General features: G+C 48.9%; 1 protein-coding gene, 1 long non-coding RNA gene and 1 other non-coding gene across 4 annotated transcripts; 1 reads left to right on the top strand and 2 right to left on the bottom strand.

Annotated features, from left to right (window-relative positions):
• Positions 1 to 22,062, bottom strand: ZNF274 (zinc finger protein 274). Of its 2 annotated transcripts, XM_068527262.1 has the most exons (8): positions 21,930 to 22,062; positions 21,401 to 21,474; positions 20,534 to 20,660; positions 19,670 to 19,765; positions 5,737 to 6,219; positions 2,942 to 3,033; positions 1,771 to 1,897; positions 1 to 1,344 (listed from the first exon to the last, which is right to left on the bottom strand). In XM_068527262.1, exons 1-8 carry the CDS (start codon positions 22,009 to 22,011, stop codon positions 431 to 433), a joined length of 1,995 nt encoding a protein of 664 aa, XP_068383363.1. In that variant the 5' UTR covers positions 22,012 to 22,062; the 3' UTR covers positions 1 to 430. The 2 variants fall into 2 exon arrangements, with proteins under 2 accessions (XP_068383363.1, XP_068383364.1); XM_068527263.1 differs by lacking the exon at positions 21,930 to 22,062 and having other exon boundaries at positions 21,399 to 21,518.
• LOC137752602 (uncharacterized) lies at positions 11,435 to 18,245 on the top strand. The gene is made up of 3 exons (XR_011071216.1): positions 11,435 to 11,618; positions 16,727 to 16,864; positions 17,782 to 18,245. It is a non-coding gene; the product is annotated as an uncharacterized lncRNA (long non-coding RNA).
• On the bottom strand, positions 13,960 to 14,065 carry LOC137754007 (U6 spliceosomal RNA). The gene has a single exon (XR_011071687.1). It is a non-coding gene; the product is annotated as a U6 spliceosomal RNA (small nuclear RNA).
• Positions 22,063 to 22,283: the final 221 nt, after the last annotated feature.

The following is a 22,283-nucleotide window of genomic DNA, read 5'->3' as shown; positions in this document are numbered from 1 at the left end:
TCCTACCACAGAAATATATAGTTTATTTATCTATGTTCTCTTTCAATCCTTGTCCATATGCATAAATACTTTACCACAAATATAATATCAGTGCACAGACTTTTTGGTACCTGGCTTTTTAAACTTAGATTATAAGCATTTTCAGGTTTCACTAATATCCCTTTTAATAACCAACGAACAAACAAATTAAAATGGCAAAGCAACTGAGCGAAAAATTAAATGTTTTTCCAACTGATGCATTCATTAGCAATACTCCCCACTGCTTTTCTTACTGACTTATGTGCAGCGCGGTCTCCCTGGTCATCCTTTGGTCTTGAGAACTTCATCACTCAAGGCCTTCCACGTTCAGTCCCAAATCCCAACCAGGCTCGCTCATGTGGCACTGCAGGATCAGACTGCAAAGGCGATGTCTCTTCACCCTGCTTGAGGGCTACGAGGTAGGCTGTTTCTTCTTGTATTTCACCCCGCTGTGCGTTTTCTGATGCCCTATCAGGTGCGAGCTCTGGGTGAAGGCCTTTCCGCACTTGTTACAGGTGTAGGGGCGCTCGCCGGTGTGAGTCCTCTGATGCCTGATGAGATGGGAGCTCTGGCGGAAGGCTTTGCCGCAGTCCTGACACGGGTAGGGCTTGGCCCCGGTGTGAGTCCGCAGGTGTTGGGAGATGGCCGAGCGGTCGTTGAAAGTCCTTCCACACTCGTGACACTCAAAGGGTCTCTCCCCAGTGTGAACCCTCTGATGCTGCGTGAGGGAGGAGCTCTGCACGAACGCCTTCCCGCAGTCCGGACACACGTAGGGCTTCTCTCCCGTGTGGATCTTTTTATGCACGGAGAAGTACCTGGGGTTCCGGAAGGTTTTCCCGCATTCGCTGCATCGGCACACCTGGCTCCCTTTGTGAATTCGCGTAAACGTGATCTGTTGAGCGCTCCGGGGTAAGGTTCTCCCACAGCTCCCGCTCTCCTGGGCCTTTCCCCCGCTGCAGCTCTTCTGATGAAGTTTTACACAGGGGTTGTGTGTCATCTTTTTGACCCTGGGGTCCCGCTTGCGCAAGCGTTTTCTAGGAATGCTCTTCTGAAGGGAGATGTGGCTTGTGTCGGGACCTGTGCTTGCCTGGGGTTTGGGGCTTTCACCGGCTGGCTTCTGAGGGAGGGTTTTTTCCTGAGTGTGCACCACTGGTTTCAACGCTGTGTCCAAGACCTCTGGGGCCCCAGCCTGCAAGGTGTCTCCTGAGGCAGAGGGCTGGGCGCCATCCCTCGAGAATTCCTCCACTTTCAGGTGGCAGGCTGGCTCTTCCTCGGGCGTGTTGGGGTTTGGAGTTAACTGTTTGCTTTCCAGAGTAGTCTCCCACCCTGAAAGAAACACAGAGGTACAGATACTGTAAACAGAAAGTGCTGAAACGGGTGGACAGTACGACATAATTAAATATCCAGAAGCTGTGTCTTCCCCCAAGTACAGTCATGCACCCTGCGGAGGGAGACTGAAGGCAGTGAAGCAGCCACGAGCGGCACACCGAGCTTGGGCAAGGGCTGCGAGCGTCTCCCAGCCCTCAGAGACCCTGTTCTCGTTCACCCGCAGGGTGGACAGCAAATCGGTCCTTCACTGGACCTCAGGCTGCCTCTGTTCATACGAGCCCCACCCCTCCAGACCTACAGTGTCAGCTAAAGGCCCTGGACGGTGCAGGGGACTCGAGTGCATGTGCAGGGCCCAGAGAGGGTGTAAGCCCTGACTCAGAGCCCCCATGGTATCCCCGTCCCGGAAGCGTGGAGGGGCCTTACCCACAGAGACCAGGTGTCCAAAGGTCTCCAACATCACGTCGTGGTACTCGGTCCTCTGTGTCGGGTCCAGCAGCCCCCACTCCTCCCTGCTGAAGTCCACAGCCACGTCCAGGAAGGTCACCGGTTCCTGCAATGTCACACACCTTGTATTTCAGCAAGAGGGTCAGGGAGTCCTTCGTGGGGACAGAAGAGGGGCTGGCGGGGACATTCCAACAGAGCTCGCTGTGCTGGGGATGCCCCAGCTTTGGGGGTTTGCTTGGAAACACTGACTGGGGCCTGTAAAAAGTCCAATGGGTCTGTTCTCACAAAACCAGAGTCTGGGGCCCAGGCTGGAGGAAGAGCCCTACTTCACAAGGAACTACAAAGTGCCACAAACAAACTGCCTCTACCCTTTCCCCATGACTTCCCACCGGAGACCACCCCTCGGGCCAGCCTTGCCCCTCCCTGGGCATACCCCATTCTGGAGCAGCCCCTCCCCATGGGGACAGGACTTGCCTGGGGGTGGGGTGGCTGCCTGGGCCGCACGGTGATGAGTTCTTTCCGAGGAGCTGACCAGCTCTCCGGGAGGAAGAGGCCTCCCACCGCCCTCTGTCTGGATCTGGGAGGCATTTTGCCCAAAAGGGGCAGAGCCTGCTTGAGAAGCAAGAGGCTGGAGCCCCTGAATACAGCTGTGCCTGAAGCCTGCACCAGACCACTCATTACAAGAGAGCTGATAAATTCACTCCTATGCTCAAGCCAGATGTAAGCCCCAACCAAGGTCACATAGACACCATCACTGGCTGCTCTCTAAACCTCAACAGTCAGCAAGACAGGGCCAGGTCTATTTCGTCTACACCCCAGCTCTGATTATTTTGAAGCAAATCCCAGGCTTTGTTTCAGTTATAAACACCCAGCTCTGCGTTTCTGAAGGATGAAGCCTCTTTTGTTCTAACTGGGATCCAGCCTTGATCTGGACGCCTGGGCCCGAGGCTGCGAACGCCCGGCCCCTCCCCCTCTTCCCTCCAGATTTCCTGACTCCTGGTCACTGTGCCCTGTCGCGGTCTCCAATGACACCACAGTCGCCAGAGGGCAGGCCTGCCCTTCACGCTCAGCAACTCTGAAAGGTCTGCCTGTGGGAGGCCTGCGGGGGATGCTGGGACCAGAGAAGGAAAGGGTGACACTCCCCACTCACCTCAGGCAGTGCCTTCGCCAGCCTGGTGGCCATGTCCTCCTGCTGCTGAGCTGTGGTCGGGAGAGAGCTGGTGGGGCCCTGGGTGGGTGGTGCTGGGAAGAGATGGCAGCGCAGGGTTAGACGGGGCAAGGACAGCCCACGTCTGTCTCCGGGATGCACAGCTTATTGTGCCCCCCATTCTTCTCTCAAAGCCTGTGCCCAAATCCCCACGTGTGTGACCACAGGGCACTACCGTCCCCACTGCGGGTCCCACCCACTCCCCCTCCAAGGACTGTTCCGGACCCAGTCCCTCCACTGAAGTAGCTGCCTCACCGCCACGCTCACCTCAGCAGCTGGCCTCACGCCTTCTCCTCAGAGACAAAGACCCCATTTCTGGCCTCCACGTCCTCCACCCCTTCCTCCTTCCTTCCTGCTGCCCCACGGAGTGGGGAACTTCCCCTGGCCCCCAGGACCAGACTCATTCCGCCAAACCCATCTTGATGCAAATTTTACCAAGTTTCTTCCACCTCAGAAAACAGCTCTGCCTGGCTTTACGGCCCCTCTTGCCCATGGCTCTTTGATGTCTGACTTTCCTTATGTGTCCCCACATGGTCCTTGGGCTTCTATAATGATGATGCCACCCCACTATCAAGGAGGACACACGATGTGACCCAGGCTGGCCCACCAGGCCGTTGCTTCCTCCTGGCCAAAATGATTGGATCAGGGATGAACATGGGCCCCCCAGCCAGCCAATCAGAGCCAAAGGGGCATCTGTTGGAACATTTAGGAAAGAGAAATTCCATCCTGGGAGCCCCTACATGGAAACAGTGCCTTTGAGTGAAGCCATCAGAGGCCAACAGAAGTATGATATAGCAGAGAGGACGAGTCCTGAAGACGAGTGGAGCTGCTGGGTCTAGCCATGCCTGAAGCTGGATCACCCTTGGACTTTTTCAATATATTGTCCTTCTCCCTTGGGCCACTCTGTGTAAGGCCTGTGGCAGTCATGCCCAAGAGGTTCAATGGACATGCTGACCAAAAACGCAGGACTCACAGGGTTCCCTGGAAGGCCTCATCGTCCCCTGTAACACTAATTGGTTTCATTCATCCCCAAGGTGTGAAACGGACTCACTGCCTTTCATCTCAATGAGCTCGACAACTGCCTCCTTGGGACCTATATTAGTTTCCTGGTGCTGCCGTAACAAGCTGCCATGCCAGTGGCTCAAAATAACACAAATTTGCTGTCTTACAATTATGGAGATCAGAAGCCTGACACAAGCCTCACAGGGCTAAAATCAAAGTGTTCACAGGGCTGCATTCCTTCCGGAGGCTTCGGCGAGAACATACTCCTTGCTCCTTCCAGCTTTTAGAGGCTATGTAAAATACACGGCTCGTGACGCTTTCCTTGCATCACCGCTGCCTCAGTTTTCACATCTCCTATTCTGACTCTGACCCTCCTGCCTGCCTCTCATAAGGACCCTCATGACATTGGGCTCATCCAAATAATCCGGAATAATCCGTCCACCTCAAGATCCTTAACTTAATCGCACATGCGAAGTGCCTTTTGCCATGTGAGGTTCAAGGGGTTCCAATGTGGATAACTTTGGGGCCCTCACCCTGCAGACAACAGCACCCCAGACTCGGTGCCTGTGGAAGAGACCACTCCCACTGCCGCCTGCCCCTCTCCTTCCCCGCACCTGCTTCTCCAGGAAGCCCTCTTCTCTGAATCCCACCATCCAGCCTCAGATTCCCCCCTCCTCCTCAAGCATCAAAATCAATCAGTCAATCATTCATTCACTCAAGAAACATCTTCCAGGTACCCGTCACAGACACAGAAAGTGGTGTCCATGCTCCACGGAACTCAGCCTAATGGACATCAAGCCTCATGGAGGCTGGCTCCCAAATACATCCCGAACCTGTGCCGTCTCCCTGGCCCACCACCACCGTTACCCTCTCTACCCCACCACTGTCAAACACACGTTCATTTGTCAGACTCCTGTCTTTCTCGCTAGATCGGAGGCTTGTTGAGCTCATAAGTCCATGAGTCCTGTCTATCTCGGTCACCACTTTATCCACAGCCTCCACTGAGTGTATGATGTTAGAAGGCACACCAGGGGACTTCCCTGGTGGCGCAGTGGTTAAGACTCTGTGCTCCCAATGCAGGGGGCCCGGGTTCGATCCCTGGTCAGGGAACTAGATCCCACGTGCATGCCACAGCTAAGAGTTCGCATGCTGTCACTAAGGAGCCTGCCTGCCGCAACTAAGGAGCCCACGAGCTGCAATTAAGGAGCCAACCTGCCGCAACTAAGCCCCAGTGTAACCAAATAGTAAAATAAATAAATAAATATTAAAAAAAAAAAAAAAAAAAAAGAGAAGGCGTACCAGAAATACAAAACCTGTGTGACTGATATTGATATGGCACGGATCCCAGAGGGATGAAAATGAAGCACATTATCTGCTGGCTTCCATCAGAAATGTGTGGAGGGCTCATTAAAGAACGCAGTGCCAGGCCGCACCCAAGGGTTTCAGCAGCTCTGACGTGGGGTCTGAGACCTTCCATTTCCACAAAAGGGTCCAGAGAGGAGGCCATTCTCAGAGCCTTGGCGCAGGGGTAGTGACAGGTACGTCAGCAAGCAAGTATCTAAAGCTCTGATTCATGAACTGGGGTTGGGGGAGGGGGGAAGCAGATGCCCTTGGCGTAGATGGAGTGGGCACCAGCCTTCCCCTACCCCTCCCAGGAGGCCTGGGGTTCCTTCGCCCCCACCCTCCAAGATGCCTTCCCAGGAACTGCTGCCTCCCCACTCTTCCACTGCACTCACCTTCCTCCTCGGAGATCCAGGTCACATCCTCCACCAGGGCTACTGCCTCCTGGCAGTCCACTGGGTGCTGCGACTCCACCCACATCCGGAGCTTCCCAGGCAGTGCGCCCAGGAACTGCTCCAGCACCAGCAGCTCCAGCACCTGCTCCCTGGAGTGCACCTCGGGCCGCAGCCACTGGCGGCACAGCTCGCGCAGCCGGGCCAGGGCTTCTCGGGGCCCCGCCACCTCCTCAAAGCGGAACCCCCGGAACCTCTGGCGAGCGGTCTCAGGGTCAGTTAGGTGCTTATCCACATGTTGAGTGGGCTCCCTGAGGATGTCTGGGCTCAGGCCCTCATCTTCAGCATAGAGGGCGCGGATCTGGGCGTTCCGGGGAAGAGCCACCTCCTCGTTCAGTGTGAGGATTTCAACGACCTCGATCTTCATCAGGGGATTCCCAGCAGGAAAAGGATGGAACTGAGGGTCCAACTGAGCCTCAGGACACTCTGTAAGTCAAAAGCAGAGCAAGACAGATGGCCAAAAAATGCATGAAAAGGTGAGCAACGTCATTAGCCACCAGGAAAATGCAAGTCAGAACCACTGTGAAATACCATTTCACACTCTCTAGGATGGCTGTTATCAAAGATGGGTGCTAACAACTGTTGGTGAGGATGTGGAAAAATTGGAACCCTCGTACACTGTTAGTAGGAATACAGAATGCTACACTACTTTGCAAAACAGTCTGGCGGCTCCTCAAAAGGTTAAACACAGAGTTATATCATGATCCAGGAGTTTCAATCGAAGAGAATTGAAACCCTGTGTCAACACAAAAACTTGTACAAGAATGTTCACAGCAGCATTATTCATAATTGCCAAAAAGGGAAAACAGCTCAAATGTCCATCAAACGATAAATGGACAAACAAAATATGGTCTAGCTATACAGCATGGATGAACCTTGACTACATTATGCTAAGTGAAAGAAGCCAGACACAAAAGGCCCCATACTGTATGATCCCATTTATATGAAATGCCCAAAACAGGCAAATATATAGAGACAGAAAGCAGATGAGTGGTTTCCAGGAGATGGGGGAATTGAAGGGCTTTGGGGTGATGGCTAATGGATACAGGGTTTCTCCTTTGGGCTGTAGAAACTGTTTTGAAGTTAGATCATACTGATGGTTGCACAGCCTTGTGAACATAGTAAAAACCACTGAATTGTATACTTTCAAAGGGTGAACTTTATGGTATTTATGGTATATAAATTATATCTCAACATAGAAAGAAAAAAAAGACCAAGAGATAACAAGAATTGTTATGCTGTATATGCCTGCAGCCATGAGGGGAATAGAACCTGATCCCACCTCCATGCGGGCCAAGAACAAGGATGTCCGGGAAAGGCAGGGACGCTGGGTCTTGTCACAGAGTCCACAGAGCATTTGCTGAACAGAACTCCAGGATGGTCCTGAAATGCTAAGGAAAGCTCTCTATAACTCCAAGAAGAAATGCTAATTCTAAATGACTTAGAGATTTAAAAAATAAAATTAAAAAAAAGTAAATAACACAGACTATGATTTATTTTTGGTTAGGTTTCTGTTTTATAGAGTTTTCTTTTTGACCCCAAGCCAATAATCTCCAATCAGAACCTTCTCCTTTTTTCCACTATCAATCTTCCCACTCCCAGCCTGCCTTAGTCTCTACCAAACATAAGGGACGGTGGCTGACCCCCTTGCTAGGGTGGGCTCTGAGTAAGAAGCCTCTGCATGTCCTCCTCTGAGTGGTCTTTATTTCCAAAACAGTCACTTCCTAGCAATGTGGTAAATGATGGAATAAAACTGGAAGACACAGGTAGTGTGTCTTGACACAGGTCAAGAAAATTGTGAAAGATTCCCACGTAAGCATTAAAAAAATTAATACCCCCTGGTTTTAGGGGAATTATGACAACATAGAAATGTTCCTGTCACATGAAATAAAAAGCAGAGCAGGAAATTACTATTGAATGAGTCCCCCTAAAACCGATTCCCCTGCCGAGTTTATGACTAACCTCTGTTATCCAAAACTTTATCCCCTTTCTTGTCCCTGCTGACCTCAATCCTGCGCTAACTGAACATCAATCAACCAGTGTCAGATGACCAAGACTGCTGTGATTGATAACAACATTAAAGTACAAATTCAAGTTGTCTCCTCACGGTAATATGAGCTAACAGATCCTGGAACCATGGACCACCTGGCCAGAGAATCTTAAACCAGAGACATGATGACTTCTAAAACCACAATTAAGTAATGTCACAAAACGATGATTAATCCTAGCCTCTCAGTTCTTCCTTTAAAACACTCCTAAGTCAAAGACCAAGTTGGAGTGGATCTGAGACTTGCCTCCACGCAATAAACCCTTACTTTGCTGCAAACTCCTGCTGTCAGAATTTGGCTTTCTATGCCTGGAGCACAGGAGCAACTTTGCTCACACTACTGTGGAGTAATTGCAATTACGTTAAAAAAAAAAAAAAAAAATTCAGGAAGCGATGAGGAGCAGCGGCTCCCTGCATACGCCGTCTCTGTGCTTTTCCTCGCCGTCTACGGCCTCCCAAGCACCTGCCACATCGGCCACCGGGCGCACTTATCAGACAGCACTGGCTGCTGGGGAAGCTGGCTTTGGCAGAGTCGCGGAGCGCGCCCGGCCCCTCCTCCAAAGGGTGAAGCGGGAAAAAGCCCATGCCCCACCCACCCACCCCCACCCTGAAGCCTCACTCGCTCCTCTCAGAGCTCCAGGAGCGCGGGGCCGCGACTTCCGGCCTGCACGGAAGCGCGTCAGGCACCCTCCTCACTACAATTCCCAGGAGCCTCCACGCCGCAGACTTCCGGCCCCGCCATGTTGAGGGATTGGGTTCGCCTGAGGCCCTTAGCAGGAGGGTGGCCGATCGGCTAGTGGTGGGGCTCTCGCCTCTGGCCTCCACTCGCGTTCTCTCTCCCGGCCTCCCCGGCGACGGTGGACGCGTCCTGGGGCGACGCCGGCGCAGCCTCCACACACACCTTCCCGAGCTGCAGGTCTTCCCCGTTGGGTGACGCGGGGTGAGGGGAGCGCGGCCGCTTTCCCCGAGAGCAACGAGCACCCGGGTTCCCCACCCACTTTCCTCCTCCGCCTCCACATTCTTCCCCTGTCTCCTTACGGCTTTGACTTCCCTTCTCGGAATTTCCTGACTACACACTTCGGGTCGGCGGCGGTCTCCACGGACCTCACGGGCGTCGCCCGTTGCTGGCGCGCGATCCGAGGAGTGAGTCAGCTCGGGGTCAGGAGTCGCCCAGTGCCGGGTGGGGCCGCCCCGCCACCCCAGACTGGCCTTGGGCGCTCCAGGGTTGAAAAACAGGTCCTGGGGTATACTATGACTTATCGGCCGCTGCCAGTCACTTCTTTCCTACGTTTAAAGTGACTTTTTCCTTGATAAAAATCGTGACAGGCATTTGATCTCCCATTTCTAACTTCTTCCCCCCACTTCCTCCCAAATAAGGTTTTGAGTTAGTTTCATCGGGAGGCCTGCCCGCCCAGTTCATATCTGCGTTATCTTGAGCATTTAGTTCCCTTCCTGTTCCTTAGGATTTCTGGAGGGTTATCTCCACCCCCCCACCCCCCCACCCGACCCCGACCCGACCCCGACCCGGTCATTCTTGATTTGAAAGCTTAGTTCACTTTTCTTTCGCTTACAGCTCTTAACAGCTCTTAAGGCTTGGTTGGAATTTCTCTCTGAGGATAACTTGGGAAGCCGGGGATAGTCTACCAGAATCTCAGCAACACTGGCCTGAGAAGCAGCCCCCACAAGGGGTGGGCGTGGGGCTCCCTAGCGGCTCCGTGCTGGGCCACAGGCACCATTTTGAGCAATAATCATGCATGACACTTAAGAACAAACTTAATTCTCCGTATTGCTTCATAGCTTTTTAACTTATGAAATTTCCGTTTTGTACTCCTTGGTTAATCAAAGGAATATTTAATGCTTTCTCCTTTAAAAAAAACACGTTGGGTTCTTTTTATTCTACTTCATCCCCTCTATCCCCTCCCCTTCTCCTTTAATCTTGATCAAATATTTACTTCCTCCTCTTATCCTCGGGGGCACCAGGGTGTTTTCTTAGAGTCTTGCATTGAATGCTCACTTAAAATGTTAACTGTTTTAAACTGTAGAGCCTGTCTGGCTTTGGATGTCAGGAACTCTGCCGATGTTTTTGGTGCTGGGAGTCCAGTGTATCCGCCCTCTCCCTGCTGTAGCAGCCCTTCAGGCGGACACTGGTTCTGCAGTTGTCATAAAGCACCTACTGGGTGCTCTGCAGTATGTGAGATGGCCACAAGCCTCTAAACCCATGGGTAAATGTCATCCTAGGCACCTCAGTCCTCTAACCGTCTCATCTCTTGGACCACTCCCCAAAACCTCTAAGGTAATCCTCACGGCTGTCCGTTCCAGAAAAGTATTTGCCCCACTTGACAGCTGTGTTTACCAGCTAACAAGGCTGAAACTGGATCCCCACCTCACTGAGGCAGGGCTGACAGAGCCACCCACTTGCCCACCTACCTGCCTGGGGCTGCATAAAATTATCCCTATCAGCTGCAGCTCCAAGTACTGGCTTTCAACCCACCAGCTTAATGACCCTGGGGGGAATTTGGGCAATTCAGTCCCCTCCCCTGCAACTCCCTATCTAGCTAGGGGGCTATTAAACAAATTCACTGAGCCTTTGGGCAAGGGGCTTAATTCTTCTGGGCCTCAGTTTACCCTAAGTCCCAAGTGATTAGGGACCACTACTGCATGAACAACAGTAAAGGCTGATGGGAGCTGCTGTTTTCTTCTCTCATGTTCTCTCTGCTGCTTCCTCTCCAGGTAAGCTGTCTCCTTCATGGTGCCCACTTCCTAGTGAACGCGGACTGATGAACCAGGTACACTAGGGCTATCAGTCCACAAATATAATAGTAACTAATTACAGTGATCTTTTACCAGCTTGTTGGGGGCAGGGGCAGGGGCAGCTCCCCTCACCCCTGTTGCATACTCCCCCGTCCCTCTTCCTCCTTGTCCAGGATGCCCCCAGCTCTCACCCTTTCTCCTCCTTTCCCCACCACTCTCTTCAGCTCTGCTGGGCACCCTGCTATATCGCCTTCTAAACGTGTCTCCCCCGCTGCACTGCTAAGGCCGCTAACTGGGTCTCATGCATCGGAAACCCCTAGGCCAGACCCAGAGGAGGATCTGCCAAAGCCACTTACGACGATCTTTACACCAGTCAAGTCTTTCAGTCGGTAACAGTAGCTACCATTTCATGAAGGCCCCCCAGGACCTGGGCTTTTACACCACCACAGCCCCACTAAGCAATAGCATCCAACCTTTACACAAAAGAAATCCATGCTGGGAGAGGACAGGAACCTGCCCAAGGCCACACACTGGGGAAGGGAGCAGCTGGGATCCAAACCCTCTTCTTTTATGCCCTTTACACCAAAGAGGGCTTCAGACAGCAACTATCTTACTTTTCCTCAAACGTGCCCAAATGTGTCTCATCCAGAAGTCATTGCACTTACCTGTCTGATAAGTCTCTCCTAGCATCTCCACCTGGTTCTCCTTCCCCATCCAGCTCTCAGTTCAGATGCCATCATCTCAGAGCCATCTTCCCGCCCAGTTCTAAACTAGTATTGCCCACCCGTGCTTCCCCACTCCCCGACAGATACCCTATTGTTTCATTTTTCTTCATAGCACTGATTGCCACCTTAAAGTATCTGGCTCACTAATTTCTCTCTCCACCTTCTCTAGAACAGCACTGCCCAGTGGAACTTTCTTTGGTGAAGGAAATGTTCTAGATCTGCACTGTCCAACATAGTAGCCATTAGCTGCAGGTGACTAGTGAACATTTGAAAGCTGGCCAGTGCGACTAAGGAACTGACTGGTAAGTTCATTTTAGTCGGTTTACATTTAATCAGCCACACGTGCTAGTGGCTACTCTGGAATGAATGTAAGCCCAGTGAGACAGGGGGCCTTTCCACCCTGTTCATCATGGTGACCCACCCCTGTAACAGTACTTGGCATTTTGGCAGGTGCTCAAGCAGTATTTGTTGACACAACACAGCTACTAAGTGCCTTGGTGAATGGTTCACCAAGACATTTGGGCCTTTTAGCCTTATGTCAGGATTTACCCATATTTCAAATTTCAGGAAATCTCACTGGCACTGTGAGTGTCCCATCTGAAGTTATCATGGGAGGATGGCTGCTGCTACAAAGTTCCCATCTTTTACTCAGGAGCCTAAGCAGGCCATGGGGTAAGAGGACACTTGGTTTGCACCCCACCTGCTTCTTCCCAGACCAGCCAGGTCAGGGACTTGCATTCATGCTCCCACAGCAGCACTACTGTGGAGGACTTATAGGACTTAAGAAAGGGACTTCACACACTTCTAGCCTTTGTAAGCCCTCAAAAGAAGTCAGTGCTTTTACAGTACTTACTTAAGTCTCCCATGGCATTCGAACATAACTTTCTCCGAAGAGAGCCTGCTCATTAACAATTTATTCTTAGGTTCCCTTTCAAAAAAGTATCACTCACAAAATCTTTCCTCTATCTGTGTTAAATGGGTTATTCCTGGTTTAAGCCAGAGCTATTAGCTTCTGTACTTTGCAATCTGTTGCAACTGCTCAACTCTTATAACTATTTCAGAGGATTAGCTTTTTTTTGAAAGGTGTTAATTGTTACAAGCTACAAATATTTCCTCCTTTTCAATATTTTTCTCATTTTGTGCTTTGGTGAGAACGATGCTATGTATACATTGCAGAAAGAACCTGTTAACATAGCACCCTGTGTTGTCATTGAGTAGCTCATGTTCCGTGGAAACAGTCTTTTAACAGGAAGCTGGAAAATATTCACTGCCCAGGTCAATATAGAAACACAACTAACTGGCCACTTTGTTCTAAGAAAAAGTTGGTTTTAACATTTCTCCTGGGACCCATTTTGCCAACTTTACACTTCGTCTTATTGTTGGTTCATTCCTGTACTCAACAAATAATTACTGAGCACCTACGCTGTGGCAGGAACTGGTGACATAGCAGGAAGAAGACAGTCGTTTCCATTTTATAAGCATAGTTACTGGCAGCACCTCTAAAAATGGAAAGTCACCCTCCCACCCAGTTTCCTTCTTGGGAGACAGTTACATCCTATCAGTTTCTATATTCTCCCAGTGATAACCAATTGACACATTAATACTTGGTGTTTGTGTGTATATTTTTAAGGAAAAAAAAAACCATGTACATCTATATATATGTGAAGATACGTATGTTAAAAGATATATATTTTAAGAAATATATATTTCTTGGAGATTGTTTCATATCAGTACATACAGCTGGCTTATTCTTTATGACAGTTGGGTAAAGGACTATAATGAGAACTACATGTATTGCTGAATATCTGAATAGAGTTTCTTTCCCCTGTATAGGTTTTTAGCTTGCCTTTTATTTATTCTGTCTATCCAGAAAATGGGCTTTTTTTCTTCTTCATTTCTGACTCATTTATTCCTGCTTTTATCTTATTTTCCCTCAAGACTTTTGGAAGTATTTTTTCGCCAAAAAAGGTTTGGGTCAAATGCTTAGTTCATTTATTTTCCTTCTTATTCAATTAACACTTAAAGCACTTCAGGCTTTGAAATTACTCCAGGGACTGTATCTGGACACCAGAGAGAGTGGTCCCCAGATAAAAGGATTAAGATTACATGGTCCTAGAGAACACATAGATGGATGGTAACAGAGAACATAAAGTATTCTTGAATAAAGACTGCACAGTATGTGACCACACCCTGATAGGCTGGATTCCTGCCAAAACGTGTTTGATGGTCACTCAAGATTCTAGACTTTTGCCCCGTCCCCAAGGATGTGACCCTCTAAGTTCTTTGTAGCAGTATCTTAAGATTTCCCTTTATCATCCCTTACCTACTCTCTTGTCTCAGAGCCTGGCCCAGTCTTCAGAGTCTCGTCTTTGAAGATTCCCTCTTGTCTCTTGAAAATTTTCCAACCATTTATTCTCTCAACAGTTTCCTGAGCTAGAAAGTCAGTCATTGTCCTAGCAACTGGGGACTTACAAGGGAAACTGAAATAAGGATGCGTGCTCTCACCCATGCTACTTAACATTTGTTCTAGATGTTCAGTTCAGATAGATAACAGAACCCAAATTGGAAAAACAGAATGTTTTACTATACATTTGTACAGTTGATCCTTCGTGTCTGACTATACTACACCACTTTATTTTCTTTTTAAATATGGAACGCTTCATGAATTGTATGTCATCCTTATGCAGGGGCCATGCTAATCTTCTCTGTATCGTTCCAATTTTAGGATATGTGCTGCCAAAGCGAGCACTGTACTACACCATTTTATATAAGGGACTTGATCATCTACAGATTTTGGTATCCATAGGAGTCTGAAACAATCCCCCATGGATACCAAGGGATGGCTGTGCTTACATGATCAAAGTTTTGCAGAGTTTGCCTTCCTTATGACCTATCTGATATAAAAACAGAATGAGACATTTCATTTATATTATTAAGTGTGGTTCTCTTCAGTGTAAGTTTTTCTGTTGTTCTGTCAAATAAGGTGAGAGCTAAGATTAATGATTTGCCTGCGCATATTGCATTGAGAGTCTACTCTCATATGAGTCCTCTGATGCTGAACACAACGAGGACTCCTACTGAAGGGCTTCTTGCCGGTGGGTTCTGTGACTCCTGAAACCTTCCTGACACTGATTATTTTCTCAGACAGTCTCCACTATGACTTCTATGATGCTGAATAAGAGAGCTATTCATGAAACCTTTCCATAGCAATCATGGTCCCATGATTTCAGAGTTCTCAGATATAATTATTTGGTATAAGAATTTTTCCAAATTGAACAGAACTGGAATTTTTTGTCCAGTATGAATTCTCTCAAATCAGACTGTATCAGGCCAGAAGCCTTTCCTGCTATGATTATATTCCTGAGATTTCTTCCATGTTTGAGTTCTCATGTTGGAAAACTCATGATGAAGAGGACTTCCTCCATTCAGGGTCTCCTGTGAGTCTGCATGTGAGTCTCCTGTGTAAGCTTTCTCTTAAAGGCTGAGCTGAGAATAGGCTTTCTCACACTAGTCTTGTTCTTGAAAGAATTATCCTTTGTATAAAACAATTGATTTTCTACATCCCCCACACGTTGGTTTTATATAGCCCATGTGAGTCCTCTCAGGCTACCCAAAGGATGAAATCTGGAGAAGAATTTCCTTCTCTTCCTCCCAATAAAAAAATCTTCTTGTACAAGCTATTTTTTTCTGCTGATGTTTGTACTAATTTGAGAGTTGCCACGTTCATATTTGCAGGGCTCTTCTCCTGCTTAAATTCTTAACCAGTCAAAAAAAGTTAAATATCCTGCAGGCTTTCCTACAATCATGACCTTCAAAATAGTGTCTTTATTGCTTTCCTAATGTTTAAATCTAGATTATGTCTCAAGCTTTCCACCCAAACCACACATATAGTAATACTTTCTTGAAGAACACTGAGTGAGAAGGCAGAAGATTTGAGTGCCATCAAATATTTCTCCACATTCCTTATCTTCATAGCCTCTTTTCAAATTAGTGCCTTCTTGAAGATGAATACCTGTCTTCAGCATTTATCCAGTTTCCCTTCTACTTCAACCAATGCCTATGCTGCCATTTTTACTGTCACGGAGAGCTGAAGACACATGCAAAATGAGCTGCATCAGAGAGGCCTAGCTTTCATTCAGTTCCAGTTCTCTGCACTGAGGAGAGGCACAGCTACGTTAGTGCTGGGAGAAGGAGACCACTGCAGGAGATGGTTCTCTTAATAGTAAAGCAGACCATTCCAAACACCTATGATTCCCATGTTTTTATGCACTGCCTCAGGAGGAGGTCCAGGCAGATACATTCAGCTGGCTTCACAAACCTCTACCTGGGTGTTTCTAAGTCCCGTCATTCATACTTCATTAACGAACGAGTCAAGACATGGGAGAGTTCCAAAAACATCTGAATCTAGGTGAAAGCTATTAGGTAGTTCTTTGTACTAGTCAACTGTTTGCCTAAAATTATTTCAACATAAAAATAAAAACCAAAGAAAACCTCTATTTCCACCCTTCAAAAGTCTCTGCCTTCATCAGACTTACCACGTCACTGACTAATGCCAAAAATTCCAGGGTCGTAATATCGCTGTTACTGTATTTTTAAAATGAAATACTGATACGTTAAAAAAAAATGTATATAGTAAATACATATGTTACAAAGAATAGTCACAGGAAATCCCTTGAAGCTTTCACCTATGAGCAGTTCTTGGCAGTTTCCTTTCCTTTGCTCTCTTGGGTCAATTACTCAACTAGCCCCACTGAATCCACCTACGAATGGGGAGGAGCCAGCTTCTCCCCAACCCTGCTGCTACTCTCGCAGGCCAGGCATTGCCACCTCTTCCCTACATGCTACCACAGCCTGCTGCCTGCTTCCGTCTGTGCCCTTCCATCTTCACAGAGTGAGCTGTGAAAAGCACACCACACACGTACTCAATGAAAATCAAACCCCCTTCACAGTGGAAGCCCTGTGTGCTCTGCCAAACTTAACTTGCACGTCAGTACACCTCGGTTACCTCCTCCCAGCCCAGTGGGTGACTTTCCATTCCCAGAATGTGCCAAGCCTGCTCCATTCTCACAGTAACCCCAAGTGGTGTTTGTATCTGGAAGCTCTTCCCCACCACTCTTACACGTCTGCTGACTTTCTTTTCTTCAGGAATCGGCTTAAATCTCACCCCTGCATCGTCACCTGACCAACTCCTCTAGAGTAATTCCCCACTGCTCCCTACTTTACACCATGTTCTTTTTCTTCTCAGTACTTACCACTATTCGTGTTTACACAGTTGTATCTGTGTAGCTTGTTTGTAGAAGGCTGTCATCTATTAGACTAAGGAGTCTACAATGGCAGGAATTATGTTAGGTCTTTGGCTTACTACCTAAATGTACAGTTTTTTTTGGTTTGTTTTTTTTATATTGCATAGGACACAAGAGGCCTTCCACAAATATTTGTGAAGTAAAGGGGAGGCAGTGGAGGAAAAAAATCACATAAAGGACTCTTTGTGACACAGCAGAAACGTGTTAAGCACCTGTCACCTCAGGCCTAGCCTGCAAGTGTCCTGGTAAGCCTCCCTGCACAAGGTCTCTCGTTCTGGGGCACCACCCCTGAATCTCCTGTCACCTGTCAAGCCAGCTCCCCTGAGATGTGCAGAACCATAGGCACCCAATGCCCCCCCGACAGCAGCTAGATTTAGGAAACTACTAGACCATCCAGAATTGCATGGCTGGGAGGTTTGCCCACATGGGACTTAAGTTCCAGAGAGGATGAGACACAGACCTAAGCCAGAGCCACAAAGATGGGAGGAGACCTTAGGAGGCTGGATCAACCAGGGGGAACAGAAACCATGTTGGGTGGATACAAAGTGCTTGTGTTGCTGGGGACCTTCCAGGTAAGGTTTGGTTTAGTGACCTGTGCTCATGGTTAGAAGGGAGGTTTTCATTGTAGAGAATGAAAGGAATGACATGAATATGGAAAAGAAAAACAAAATATTAATGTTGAGCCATCAGGCTAACAAAGGAGTCCAGGAAAGGGGGACAAAGAGTCAGTGGAGGCTCTAGTCTATGTTGTGGCAAACAGAACGTCATCACCAAAGATGGGGCCAGGTGCAGGCTTCACACCTGAAGACTGCCAGGTTGCTCCGAAGCCACTTTCACGAGAGCAGAGAACAAAGGCAGGGAGAACACCCAAAGTTCTCCTTACAAAGCCAGTACACTTGGATACAGAAGTGTCCAAAAATAACAAACACAAAGAAGAAAACCACCCACCTCCCCAACCTAATTTATGAATATTGATGCAAAAACCCTAAAAAAATAAGTTAACAGACACCAGCAACACATTACAACAAGGGCACTTCTATGATTATGTCTCTGTTAATTGTTCAAATGAGAAAATCCCCATGGTCGCTTTGGAGGGGGGAAATTGGGGCTATTACTAATTTTCATTTATTAGAAAGGGTGAGGTGACTATTTCTTTATCCAGATAAAAACTGATTTGAATCACAGAATCCAGCAGCATGCTTGTCAAAACCCAGAGACTTGCCCTTTTAAATCTAAGACCAGATACTGAAATCATCACACTCTCAGCCCAGTGTTTTGGAAGTACCAGATATGATGAATGCAATTACATGATCGTGCAAATGAAGTAAAATAATACAACTGCCTCCTCCTTTATACTTGCCAGTAAGATGACTTTGTACTGAGAAAATTAGTGAGACTCTAACAAAACTGTTACAAATAATAAGAGAATTTAGCAGCATGACAGGTTCATCTGCAACAACTACGCAAGACTGCAAGGGATGATTAACCTGAGCAGATTAACAGCAACTACAGTGAACTCCCAACAGCACTTGGAAGGCCTGACTAGCACAGTGAGGTGAGCAGATCCCTCTGGACACCTGTGCCAAAACTCAACTGAGACCAGTTCTGCATCAAGGAATGTCTGAATCCAATCAAATGTAAGACACATTCTAACAAGATTTTCTCAATGAATCCTGACAAGCTGATGGTGAGTGTTCATTTGGTTGAAAACAGATAATAGGTGTGTTGTTTTCTTTTTTTGAAATAATGAGAGGAACTACCATTTATCCAAGTCTGTTGTAAAGTTACAATAAGTACAGCAATATGGTGTTTACTCAGACACTGACAGAGACCAAGGGAGCATAAGGGGCCAAGAAGGCCTGCACATGGTGATGACTATGGGAATTAAGTCTATGATAAAGATGGCGTTTCCAATAATCAGAAGAACCAAGTCAGAAAACGGTGTTGAAAAAACTTGTGCCCCACATCATATACACAAGGACACCCAGTTACAGAAAACAGCTAAACCCCCCCCACAAAAATACCAGAATTGACAAAAGTATTTGTACAACCTGCCTATGTATGACATGAAACCTAGAATAGGAGTAAAGACAGATTTGAAAGAAAAAATATCTGAAATCATAAAACTTCTTTATGGAGACTAAATGTGAAAGATAAATGTTGGACTGGTATTTGCAGTATTAACATCCATAACATATAGTATATACAGTCCTTCTGACCACACACACACAAAAGACAAACCAATAGGAAGAAAAAATGGAAAATACATACACTCACAAAAGCAAAAATACAAATGATCTGTAAACTTATGAAAATGCGTGCAACTTCATGAGGGAAATATGAACTAAACTGAACATATCTTTTCCCATCAGATCTGCAAATCTTAAAAGAGGACTATAAATCACTGGTATCTTATTATGAAAAGGAAAAGGAGCTCTCATGCTCTTGAGCAGCTATATGTATTTTAAAAGATCTTAGCAGTTTGTTGCTACCAGATTTTTTTCAGTTACATCTTGGTTGATTCTAAGTTCCATTTCTAGAAATCCTTACCTACAAAAATCCAACTTGACTGCAAAAAAAAGTATGCGAGGAAGTTTTTTGCAACAACTTGAATGTCCATCAAGAGTCAAAAAATCAAATGTGGACTACATTGCATCTGTTAAAATGAATGATGCAGACCTGTGTGCACTGAGTATGGAAACACCCCCCCAAAACAAACATATATCCATAAATGTAAACGTATCTAAAAAATCTAGCCAGAGACACACACCAGTTACTGGAGATTACAGGATGGAAGGGCAGACAATGAGTGAAGCAGGGTGAGGGAGCCCCTGTTGCCAATGTGGCACCGGCAACAGGTTCACGGTCAACCAAGCAGTACACCCCTGATTCTGAAGCCAGAGGAAAATGCAGGGCTTGATTCAGCATGTCTGCAGCTACTCATCACAACACCCCACTGGGGGTTTTCCCCATCCACCTCCTTTTCTAAGACACTAGTTCCTCACTAACCAGGACTCCCGTGCCAGGACTCCCATGTGCCTGGTTCTCACCTGAAAAGGTGTCTTGAGGAATTCCTCTCTCCACCGACCAGAGCTCTTCCTCCTCCTCTAACTGAGATACCACATCTGGCTTGGAAAGCTGATGTTCTGCCCAAGGGAAAAGAGACAGTGCTTGGGGGGGGGTCTGTGTTCGGGAGAAAATACTTTCCTGCTGTAGCAATTCTGTCCCTGTGTTCTCCCCTGCTAGGGCATGACTTCTGGTCTAGGGCAGTGTTAATAACCCCACCCATCCCATTTGCCAGCTGCTTGCTTTTCTGGACTCCTTTGCCAGTAAAGGAGGCACTGGGACCTGGTTTTGGCCAGCAAGACTCAAAGGGAAGTTTGTCAGCTGGGGGCCTAAGGCATTTTTCTTTCTTTGTAAGTATGACAGCTGTAGAAAGAGAACTAGCCAGGGTTGCCGTCTCTCCTTCTTTCTGCCTTGAACATGGACGTGATGCTTGGCATCATGGCCATGCATATACTAACCTAAGAATGGAAAACTTCACACTAACCATAGGGAGACGGAAAGGATCAGGGTCTCTGATGATACTCCTGAGCTGTCAGACAGACACCACGTCCTGAAATTCTTGTTACAAACACAGTAAACATCCACTGCGGCAGCTGGAAACATCCCTGATAGACCCACCTCCCTGGTATTCAACGCCTCTGACGGATGGACTAGGTAAAGCTTCAGAAATTATATGTGAAGTTGCCCTTTTCCAAAGGGTACAAAGTAAAGCCCTCTCCCTCAGGCTCCAGGGCCTTGACACTTGAACTCGGATCCCTGCAGGCTGAGCCGAAGCAGACACACACTTCAGAGGCACCACATTCGTGCTGCAAAGCGCAGATCTTTATTGACACAGAGGCCATCCTTACCCACTGAGACAAGGTTCCTGTAGTTCTCCAGCAACACCTCCCTGTACAGGGACTTCTGTTCGAGATCCAGCATTCCCCACTCATCCGGGGTAAAACCCAGGGTCACATCTTCAAAGGTCACTGGTTCCTAAAACCCACAGGTGCGTGTTCAGCCAGGGCCTGCTGTCACCCATGCTGACAGGAGGGGGAGGCTGACTGAGCACATGTGGGCACAATCAACAAGGTGACCTGAGCATTCCAGGTGTGTCTCATCATGAGTTCCTGCATTTGTCTGAAACAGCAAACCCAAGCTTGACCCTATCAGGTCACAGCAAGGAAGACAACCCATGAGGCTGGAGAAGGTTTTTCATTCTCTGAAGACCTCTCCATTTTTTATTGACCTGGGGATTCCAACATTTGTATCAGTGTGTATACCTCCTGCCAGGAGATTGCGTGAGCTGAATCATCAAACCCCAGCCTTCAGCCCCCACCCACTGCCCATACTGCTTCTACTTCCTTCACCGGTCAAGGATTCATCCTCAGCTCTCTTCTCTCAGGGACTAAGCTCTAATGCCAAAGTACTGTTTAAATATAAGCCTGAGCCCTGCTTAGACCTGACAATGCATACCCCCACCCCACCCCCAGTTTAAACGGTAAATTAGTATCCCCCATACTCGGACCTCTATTCTAACCACTCCCTTGGAAAGTAACTTGCTATCCCTCCACTCACTAGGGTCTCTTCTTCCCATCCACTCCTCCTCCCCTTCCCGAGATGCTACGGGGCCCGGGGGCATCTCAGGGAAGGTGGTGTCCCACCATCATCCCGCCACCCCCGCTCCCAAATCAAGGGGTAGACTCAGAAACTCATAAAGAAGCCTCTACTCACACGGAACCAGGCCGTCGGAAGCCCGGTGGCCATACCTTCCTCTTCCTCAACGTGTCTCGTGGGAGTGGGCAGAGTCCTGAGAAGGTCGAATTTGGGAGGTGGGAGGGGCGTGAGTGCTACGCCAAGGTCCCCCGCCCCCCTCAGCCCAATCAACGGGAAATGACAAGTCCATTCCCCACCTCGGAAGATGCCCTAAAGGAATGTCTCCACCTGCTCTTGAACACGCAGAGGGACGGTTTCCCACCTTCCTCACCGAGAGGGAGTCGCCCCCCCCCCCACCTGCCCGCAAGCGCCGGGAGGGGGTGGGGTGGGCCCGCCCCGCCCGCCCCGCCCGCCCCGCCCGCCCCGCGTCCTCTGGGCCCCCGAGTCCCCGACTCCCACTGCCCCTAAAGGCCACACGGCGGAAGGACGGCAGGCGAGGCTGGCTCTGGGCTTCTACGATTGGTGTGGTAGGGGCCGCGGCTGGGCGCTCCCCGCGGAGCGGCCCTAGAACTGAGCCCCCGACGGGCGCAAGTTTCCCGCCGCACTCACCCCGCGCCCGGCGCACAATGGCGCCCGTCGGCCCGCGGCGAAGTGCGTCAGCACGCCGGCCTGGACTACAACTCCCAGGCATCCCCGCGGCGCGGTGCGCCCCCCACCTCGCGGGCGGTGGCCATCTTGGCCGGCCAACTCGGGGCGGCAGGCGAAGCCCAGGCGGCGGAGAGCGCCCTCGGCGGTCCCGCTGGGCAGGAGGAGGCGTTGGGAGGGGCAAGTCAGGCCGCTGGGCCCCAGCACCTGGGTGGGCGGCGACGCAGGCCGGGAGGGATCCACGCCCTGCCACGAGGGCTGCAAAGCATGGGGCCGGCCGGAAGTGGAGAAAGGGAAGCTTGGGAGGGGCAGGGCCGG

Source organism: Eschrichtius robustus, chromosome 19 (genome assembly GCF_028021215.1).
Source record: "Eschrichtius robustus isolate mEscRob2 chromosome 19, mEscRob2.pri, whole genome shotgun sequence".
Classification (NCBI taxonomy): domain Eukaryota; kingdom Metazoa; phylum Chordata; class Mammalia; order Artiodactyla; family Eschrichtiidae; genus Eschrichtius; species Eschrichtius robustus.
This window is presented reverse-complemented; position numbering and strand designations above follow the sequence as displayed.

What these genes read in the sequence shown, in the direction of transcription:
- ZNF274 (XM_068527262.1), bottom strand. Translation starts at nt 22,011, where the DNA reads ATGCCTGGGAGTTGTAGTCCAGGCCGGCGTGCTGACGCACTTCGCCGC. An exon ending in GCTTCCGACGGCCTGGTTCC is followed by an intron (nt 20,661 to 21,400) that starts GTGTGAGTAGAG and finishes TGTGGGTTTTAG; the next exon opens with GAACCAGTGACCTTTGAAGA. An exon ending in TCCTCAAGACACCTTTTCAG is followed by an intron (nt 6,220 to 19,669) that starts GTGAGAACCAGG and finishes TTTGACTTACAG; the next exon opens with AGTGTCCTGAGGCTCAGTTG.